The following is a 10,192-nucleotide window of genomic DNA, read 5'->3' on the forward strand; positions in this document are numbered from 1 at the left end:
TATATATATATATATATATATAATTATGTGTTTCCGACAGACATGTCTGAAGAGTTGTCAACGTGTGTTCACGAGCTTGACGCTTTCAGTGTACCGAGCCTGTTCCCGTCACCCGTGGGGACATCGCCATTGGATACGAAGGAGAGGTAGAAGTGGAAAGCATCATGCAGGATCCAGACAAGCCATTCGCGTGGTTGAGACAGCCGGTCTTGAACCATAGAGCTACCTAAACCAAGCTCTTTTAAGGATTGCTTTGACGCCAGCCCGAATAACGGAACCACAGCTCCATCAGCCTACTGTTTCGAGGTTCTTGACAGGCCTTCATATATATACATGCATAAAAATAAAAATACCCTGTTGTTGATGTTGAAATTCCAATGAAGGAGACTTGGATCTGGGTTGGAAACCGGTTCTTCCTCTATTGGCAGGAAATCTTAGAATAAACTGAATAACGACATACACACATACGCACATACGTACATACATACGTACATACATACATACATACAAACAAACAAATGCAGTGCTAAAAAGTGAAGTGAGCAACATTGTACGAGTAGGCAGTGAGCTCCTCAAGAAGCACTCTCTTCCTGACGATCTTCTATACAGTCCCAAAACAGCTGGGCTCTCTTACCTTAGAGAAGACCTGGAAGGAAAGCACTCAGCATACAGAAAAAAATAAAACTATGCATGGGTATGTTGCCCAGAAGCTTGAAGAAGACAGTAGAATTGACACAAAGCATAGCTGCTCTTGGACACAAGACCACTACATCACATCACACTTTGAAGACTATGCGCTTGCAGTCAAGGAATCGATTGCCACAAAGAAACAGTGATGCTCTTGTAATCCCAAGGTGCAACCGCATGTGTAGGCTATGTCATGTTTCTGTGGAAGACATCATGCATGTGATTAGCAGCTGTCCTAAAATGTCACAGCACTACCTCCTTATGCAACATAATGCTGTTGCTAAAACAATTTACAATGCTGTCTGCTAAAAAGACTGCCCTGAAATAAACTTAGAAAATCCCTCTGTTATGGAATACATTCATAAACACCAACTCAAGGAATGATGGTGGAATATTCCCATCAAAACTTCTGTCAAATGTAAACATAATAGGTCAGATAGTATTGTTTGGGACAGAGGAGCAAAGGTATGTACCATCATAGAGGTCAGCTGCCCTGCAGATATAAATGTCTCTGAAAATCAAAGGAAAGGAGGATATCTATGGAGAACTGCTTCGAAACTTCCAGCTTCTATATCCAGACTATGAATTCATATTCATACCAATAAAAATTGGAGCACTAAGTTTTGTCAGTAAATGCTTAAAGGAGAATCTGGATAAACTGGGATTTTCAGAAAGAGAAATCAACAATTAGAACTAGTCACAACATCCTCACGAAGTATAGAAATGGAGTTCGGACAAGATAAATGCTCATACGTGATAGTCAACCGAGGAAAGACTGCCGACCAGGCAGCGAAAATTTTTTTTTTCTTTCACACGGAGTTCCGGACCCCAGTTACAAACTCATTTGCATACAACCAATAAGAGCTCAACTAACAAACTAATGTATGGGCGCATAACAAGTGATGGGCGATAAGATAAGGTCACTTGGGTAAGGAATGACCATGCTTCTTTTCCCTTTATCTCTTTTAATAGTGCTTGTTGTTCTTATTAGAGCTGAACGGCACCTTTCCTTTCACACTTTTCAAACAATACTTCAATGGTCTGCCAGCACCAATGCTGTTTCTGTCACCAGCAACAACCTTTATTAACTTGACAACACGATCAAGGTGAGCTCTGATTGGATGTATGCAAATGAGTTCATTACTGGGCTCCAGAACTCTCGTGGGAAAAAATTTTGCGACCAGGCAGAGAACATGTATATCAGTGGCTTACCTATCTCCCCTATCTCTAATGATGAAAGCTACAAGTACCTCGGAATCAATGTGAACCTTGTATGCGTTGGTGCTGAGACTAAAGCCAGAATAACAAAAGAGTATTTCTGTAGACTCCGGAAAATATGGAGTTCAGCGCTGTCAGCATTTAACGAGATCTTATCTCACAACGCTTTTGCAGTACCAGTGCTAGTGCCAACATTTTGGATATTGGACTGGATACTCGATGAGATACGCAGCCTGGACATCAAAACCAGAAAGGTACTGACCACCACTAGCAACTTACACATTAACAGTGACACCAATAGGATTTATATGAGACGGAGTGATGACGGTGGAGTCATAAGGTCGGTCCAAACAGCCTTTGAATGTCGTATTGTATCACTCAGACAACACCTGCTGAACAGTAAAGAAAGAAAGGAGTACACTCCATGCATACTCAAAAGTGGGAGCATCAACATCTTCAGAGTTGGAGAACTACTATGCAAGTACTCTGAGAATACGGTTGTCCCATGCGGCCCAAAGGAAAGCTGGACTGGCTTACTTAAACAAAAGCTTGGAAGAGAAGCAGGCATCATACCAACAAAAAGCAATGCATGAGTATATATCTCGTAAGCTAGGGAGCAACATCAGCATTGATACGAAGAATAGCCTTTCTTGGACCTGTGATAAATGCATTAAACAAAAGCTTGGAAGAGAAGCAGGCATCATACCAACAAAAAGCAATGCATGAGTATATATCTCGTAAGCTAGGGAGCAACATCAGCATTGATACGAAGAATAGCCTTTCCTGGACCTGTGATAAATGCATTACATCTCACCAAGAAGGAAATGCCTTCGCTATCCAGGAAGAGGAGATAACTACTAAATTCCTGATAAACAAAAGAGACTAAGATACCACCAAACCTCTACGTTGGGATAAAAAATGTCGGGTCTGCTATACCAGTGTGGATGATATTACCCACATCATCAGCACCTGCACCAAAATGTGTACGAGAGACTACCTGCCCCTGAAGCATGATATAGTTGCAAAGACTATTTAAAATGCTATTCGTAGGAAGGTCTACCCTGATGTATATGTCAAAGGCATGTTAGAACCAGCAGGTATTCACACCTTTAAAGACAAGGAATACTGATGGAACACCCAAATAATAACATCAATTCGGTGCAAACATGTGTGTGTGTGTTTAGGGGCGTATTCTTTTCTACTCTAGGCACGAGGCCCGAAATTTTGGGAGAGGGGTCAGTCGATTAGATCGACCCTAGTTTGCAACTGGTACTTAATTTATCGACCCCGAAAGGATTCAAGGCAAAGTCGAACTCGGCGGAATTTGAACTCAGAACGTAAAGGCAATGCTGACGTTTCTACTAAGCTCGCCGCCTTACCAACAACCTAATAGCTGAAGGGAGATTACTCGAGACGTACGATTTTTTTTTTCTCTGCGTTTAATTTAAGTTCTCGAGAGAATTCGTGCCAGTTGCCAGCAGAGCAACAAGACTTTTGAGTTAAGAGAGTTGCCGGTGTTTGTGAATATGTGGTTGAGTTGGTGTGTTCATTGAACTGTCGATGCATACACCCGTGTGTGTGCATTTATTCACAATGCAAAGGAGGTGACGCGAGACTTGCGTTTACGTAGTTACTGACCTGGTTCACAAGATTAGGGCCTAAGATTAGGGAAAAGATTAAAATTCAGGATTAGCTTTCGAATTTACACTTCTGACTTAGTGTTTAAAGTATATTAGAAATATATCGTCTGGACTGCCATGTGTGGAATACCATAGGTTTTATTCGTTTACTCTTTCACTTGTTTCAGTCGTTTGACGGCGACCATGCCACAACGTCACTTTTGCCTTTGTCTCGGAAATCGACCTCAGAGAACTTCTTTTCTTTTTCGTTTTTTTTTTCTTTTATTTTTAAAAATTTGTTTTAGTTTTGTTGTTGTTTATCTGTTATGTTGTAGATAGGTAAACCAGTACCGGTTGTCAAGTGTTGAGTAATTGTGAACTAAGTCAGTAACCACGTAAGCGTAAGTCTCAAGTTACCTCCCTTGCGTCATTTATTTCTTGAATGTCCTCCGTCAATATGGCCATATTCATACGTCCATACATGCATGCATGCATGCAACATACATACATACATGAGGCTGACAACATTATAAGACTTGGAGGGCAGCTCCTTGAGCAATGCTCTTTTTCTGACAACCTAGAATACATGCCCAAAGAAGCAACGTATCATCAGATGAAAGGATGGGCCTATATGAGCAGAAGACTATACATGGATATATTAGTAGAAAGCTCCGTGATGATAGTAACATCAATCATCAGAGCAGTTTATCATGAACAATAGAGCTGCCTAAACCAAGATCTTTTAGGGATCGCCTTGGCGCCAGCCTGAATAACGGAACCAGAGGTCCTTCAGCCTACTGTTTCGCGGTTCTTGACAAGCCTTCATATACATACATACATACATATATACTGTAAAAAATCACATGAACGGAAGGTTTGCGCGGAAGCCTCAAGCTGTATATCGCAGTATAAAAGGTAATATCATCAAGGCAGTAAATGCTCCTCCCTAAGAAGACCTAGAGTCATTCTGGTGGTGGATCTGGAATGTAAACAAACAACTCAGGCGCGATGCAGTGTGGTTAAACGACCGAAGAACTGAGTGCTGTGCAAACGCCTCCTGCAAAACATATAAACCGTCGTCCACCCTAATAAAAATCACGCGAATGGCCTATCTGGACCCTTAACATCTACTTCTTGTCCAACGGTGATGTCCCCATGGATGATGAAAATAAACTTGGTACGCTGGAAGCGTCTAGCTTGTGACCACACACTGGCGACGTTTTCTCCGTGAAATAGCGGTGATGCAGGATTTTAGCAGCTGTGTACGTGACACGACTGGTCTATTTAGGAGCAGCACTGCGGTGCTCTCTGTACGAGGGGCCTTGGGACCAAGTGCATGGGCGTCAGACACGCGAACCGTCGTTCACCCGAAAGAAAACCACGCGAATGGCTTATCTGAACCCTGCATAATGCTCTCAATCTCTACTTCTTGTCCAACGGGGATGTCCCCACGGATGACGAAAGCAGGTTTGGTACGTTTTCTCCGTGAAATAGCGCTGACGTGGGATTTTGGCAGCTGTATACGTGTCACGGTTGGTCTATTTAGGAGCACTGCGGCCCCCTTTGTACGAGGAAAACCCTATAAAAAGTGGGAGTAAATATCGTCTGGCTGGTTTATTGTGACTGGCGGACACTCATCTCAGCAGTAGAAAATTTCGATAAGTCGATTGCATCGATCCCAGTTTTTCACTGGTACTTATTTTATCGACCTCAAAAGGATAAAAAGGCAAACTCAGAACGTAAAGCAGGAAGAAAAGCCACTGAACATAACGCCGTAACGATTCTGCCATCTCGTCGCCTTGCCACCATCAGCGATATTTATTTCGAACACAGATGGCAACGAATTTGCTGAAGGACAGAGTCAATAAGATTGACTCTGGTATATAACTGATACTTTATTTCAACGACCCTTGAACGATGAGACGAAAGAGATATGAGATGAAAAACTTCGGTGAAATTGACTTTTATTAGCAATAACAATATTATATGTAAGAAAAAAATTCTTGCTTCACACAGCACGGTTTTTATCACTCAGAGTAAAAACGGACGTATGACAATATGCGATTCGCTTCGTCACATTAAAATGGTAAAACTCCAACGATCAACAAATAAATTCCATTTTCATTTCTCTCTCTCCATTTTCGAAAGCAGACGACGGCTGTTCTCTTGTCTCCTCAACTGCAACTCTGCTGCTAAGTTATTACGTTTGCTGTTCAGGTGTTGATTTTTCTGATTGATGCGTTTGGTGGTGGAGTTCAACGTATATTTCAGTTTGAGTATGGCATATTCGAAATGGTTCCGCTGCCGACCCCATTCGATCTGTAAATTGGGGTCTGAACTGGCGATCTTATCGACATTCTTAACAACATATTTTTCATAAAGAGTTTTTATGCAGTTCTTCAATTGGTGTGGATCTTGTATTTTAAAAGACATGAGGTTGTTTAAATCGGAGCAGAACCTGTCCCACAAATCTGTCTTTTGCTTTAGCTTTCTACGTACATCATCCAGCTCTTTAAAGGTGGCTCCTAATTTCATTTTCATTTCTGCTGTATTATAGTCCATTACGAAAAACTGCGTGGTGAAGTTTTCCAACTGGTTTCGCATACCAGCCATTTGTTTCTTCGTTTTATTGATTTCCGTCTCCCTCTCATCCACAAGCTGTCTGAGTTCGATAATCTTTTCCCATTCCAATTTACATTTCAGTTTCGTGACACTTTGATTCATCAGCTTCAGTTCACAGAAACGTTTGTCTTCCTTAGTTAATCCTTGACATTGGAGCTTCACTTCTTCTCTTAAGATTTCTATGTTTTCCTCTAGATTATTTTTAACAATCTTTAGTCTTTCTAATTCCATCTTTAACTTCCAGCATTCATCTTCGTTTTCTTTTAATTGGTTGGGGAAAGCAAAGAGTTTCTTCCGCAAAACGTTACGTTCGAATTTTCTTTTAGAATAGGTAGATCTCTCGACATACAAAAGCTTTTCATATTTGACTTTTGTGGAGAGGGATTCCATTTCGGCATCCTCTTCACTCAATTTCTCTGATTTTTCGCATTCTTTCCGCAACGTCAATAACTTTTCATCACACTCATAAATTTTCTTCTCCAAATATTCGGTTTTCTTTTCATACTTATCTGCCAATTGTGTTTCTAAACTCTCTTGCATTAAATCCAATTTCTCTATCTCTTGTTCATGTTCATTTTCTAGTTGGATTAATTTCTCTTCAAGATATTTGATCTTTTCACATTCTATCATTAACTTTTTATTAGTAGTACACTCGAGGGATTTTATTTTTGTACAGTGATCGTTAATAGTTTCTGTCATTTTTTCATCATAACTAGATTTTTCTCTGACTTTTTCACCCTCTAAAATTTTATTTTTGTTTTTCAAATTTTCAATTACTTGATTATAATTTTCGGATACCTCTTTTACCTTGTCGTTGAAGTACTTGTCTCTGAGGTGCAGTTTATACTCGTTTTTCTTGGAAAGTTCTTCCACACGGGATTTCAGCTTCGAAATTGAACACATTTTTTCTTCTAACTCATTCACCGGCATTAAAATGTCTTCAGACCAAATGGTACTGTGGCCAAATTCTGTACTCTGATTCTCAGTATCATCAACCTTCCATATTGCAATCGAAAAATCTCTTGATGTTGAAATTAAGTATCGATCATCAGTCGTAAAAATCATGTGTGTAGTTTCGAGACTATGACAAGGATAATTACGCCAGTTTTCACCTCGTATTGGAGGGCACGCCATGCTTCTTATATAACCATCATTAGTTCCTACAAATAACATTGTATTGGACCAAGACAGAGCAACTGATGTGTAAAGAAACTCACTCGGTGGAAACGTTCGCAATATATTCGATTTGTGGATTTCGTTCAAAGAATGATCCGAGCTTACCACATATAGTTTCTTGTTATCAGTGTTAACTGCAACATCGTTACAGGCGCAGGATTTCAAGACACACTCACCGATTCGCTTCTCGGTTTTTATGTCCCATTCATAAATTGCCCCATCCAAACCGCATGAGATTAGATTATTGTCATCCATACACCAGGAGGTAGCTTGAACTTTACCGTTGTGACCTTTCAGGTTGGCGAGCATTTCGAAAGTTATCGACGAGTATACCTGTATAAAGTTGTTGTTGACCGCCGCGAACATGTGACCACCTCGACTGAAATTGCAATGTGTACACCTGCGGATGTTGATATCTTTAAACGGTTTGAAGTCGTCCCTAAGAATATACATGAAACTTAATCTGTCGAAGAAACCTGCCAGAAGAAATAGTCCCATTGGGTGCATAGATATACTATAGACTTCTTCTGAAAAGTTTTTAGAAAATTCTAAGCTAAACGTTTCGTGGTTCCACAATTTTATGGAACCATCGAGGGAGCTTGTTGCAATGAAAGGTTTCCACAAAGAGACACAACATCCAGTGATATGTTTATAATGGAAAGGCTGTACTAAAACATCAAACACGTTTGATTCACTCTGTTTTGTTTCCGATGGATTAATTTGTGTAGAATACATTTGTTTCATATTGGTGCTAATAACGAGAACCTCCTCCGATGGATCCACCACCATCCATTTTATAATTTGGTTACACAGGTCACTGTTTTCCAAAACATCTAACGGAAGCCAAACATTCCTAACAGACTTGTAAGTATGCCAGACTTCATCTCTTTCAAAAAACTGTACACATTTCTTACCACACGCTGTAATAAATCCTTTAGAATAACTGGTAACAGCCGTTACTCCGCACGACTTGATGGATTCGTCGGAAATATTCGAATATTGGAATACATTAAAATCAAGTCTTAAATCCGTATCTTCGATAAACAACACTCGGCCACTGCCTGTACCCACCAAAAGACGTTGTTTCGCATCCCAGCAATAGCATTTGAAATCTTGAGGTACGATCTTAGGAAAATTGAACTGTTTGTTTTTGCTTCCTTCGAAGCGGAACAATTTAAGAAACTTGTTGCCAAATACATACACGTTGAGATGTGTTTGAGGGTTGAAACTAACGCAATGAAGAATCTCCGGTGCAACAGAAACTGTCACTTTGGTCGAGAGAAGTAGTTTCGATCTTTTCCATGACCAGTAAAGTAAGGTTCGTGATGGGTCGTCACATATGGCCACAAGATATCGAGAAGTAGATGAAAAAGACAAACTAACGATCTTACAATGCAATACTTGACAAACTAAAGTTCTTATTTTCCGCTTAGTTAACAAATCAAGAATGTTTACAGACGGTTTCTCGGAATTCAAAGCGACAGCCGAATAGTTACGGCGCGGAGATACAGCCATTGCAGTTATTTCAGCTCCTTTCTCTGATGCTATGAGAAATCGCATGGTTTTCTGTTCGGTGTTAAAAAAGACACAATAACAACCACACGTATAAAAGATAGTTCGTTCATCAAGAAATAAAACATTTCTAGAAATATCCGAGTTGATTCCAATCATATATTTTAAAGTCGTTTTAGAGAAAGCCATTTGAAATCGTTCCCCAAACTTACCAGAATGCTGCTCCAATGATTATGTGTTGTGTTGAGGATCTTCAAGGCTTTAAATAGCTCTGGTCACGTGATTTAAAGGACGGCATGCTTTACTATCTCCCTTTATAATTACTTTCTGGATTTTATGTTTTTTTAGTTGGTCATTCTACACACACACACACACACACACACACACACACACACACACACACACACACGCATACACACAAACACAATGAATGCATATATATATATATATATATATATATATATATATATATATATATATATATATAAATAGTTTTAGAGAAAAAAAACCAAAGTTCTTTTTTTTAATTGAGTTTTTACCTGTAAATTTGGATTTTTATCCCTAATATAATAATAATAATAATAATTATTATATATATATATTCGACGGGCTTCTTTCAGCTTCCGTCTACAAAATTCACTCACAAGGCTTTGGTCGGCCCGAGGCTATAGTAGAAGATACTTGCCCAAGGTGAGACTGAACCTAGAACCATGTAGTTGGGAAGCAAACTTCTTACCGCACATCCACACCTGCGTCTGTACATGTGTGTGTGTGTGTGTGTGTGTGTGTGTGTGTGTGTGTGTGTGTACGCATGCATGCATGTATGTATGTATAAAGCATTTTGCTCGGCGTGCTAATAATTCTGCCAACTCACTACCTTTAGAAAGAGAATTATTAATATATAAATCCAAACAACATATGAAAACTTGGCGGAGGAAAAGAGTGGGTTTCCTAGATCAGTAAGATTAATGATAATCATGTTTGTTGTGCACTGTTGTGAACTAACACTTGCAGTAAAGATATGAGGGCAAAGAGAAAACCAGAGAGCCGATGTTCGTGGAGGAAGTTACTGGGTGAAGGTTCTTGGTGAGTTTGGACATAACAAAAGTTATGAGAAGAGGAGATTTGGGTGTGTAGGTCATGCCTGGACGGAAGTGGCATGACTCCAGCAGCTCTGAGATAGACAAAGCAGAGAAATGAGACAGCGCATGTGGGCCATAGCCAAGAGAATGTTAGTGGCCTTATGTTTATCAATGGGCTGGTCATTTTTAGGATGGGCTGTCTTTGTGCGTCACAATCAGCAGTAGTGCCGTCCTAGATGTGAAAACAATGCCCCACTGTTGGCTCCGCCAGAACTT

At 40.0% G+C, this 10,192-nt stretch overlaps 1 protein-coding gene across 1 annotated transcript; it reads right to left on the bottom strand.

The window, feature by feature from the left end:
• Positions 1–5,471: 5,471 nt before the first annotated feature.
• LOC106878416 (cilia- and flagella-associated protein 57) lies at positions 5,472–9,126 on the bottom strand. The gene has a single exon (XM_014927622.2). It carries the CDS (start codon positions 9,021–9,023, stop codon positions 5,646–5,648), a length of 3,378 nt encoding a protein of 1,125 aa, XP_014783108.2. The 5' UTR covers positions 9,024–9,126; the 3' UTR covers positions 5,472–5,645.
• Positions 9,127–10,192: the final 1,066 nt, after the last annotated feature.

The sequence above is a fragment of the Octopus bimaculoides genome, chromosome 23 (assembly GCF_046866305.1).
Source record: "Octopus bimaculoides isolate indiv1 chromosome 23, ASM4686630v1, whole genome shotgun sequence".
NCBI lineage: Eukaryota > Metazoa > Mollusca > Cephalopoda > Octopoda > Octopodidae > Octopus > Octopus bimaculoides.

Coding starts and splice junctions, on each gene's coding strand:
- LOC106878416 (XM_014927622.2), bottom strand. CDS start 9,023: ATGGCTTTCTCTAAAACGACTTTAAAATATATGATTGGAATCAACTCG.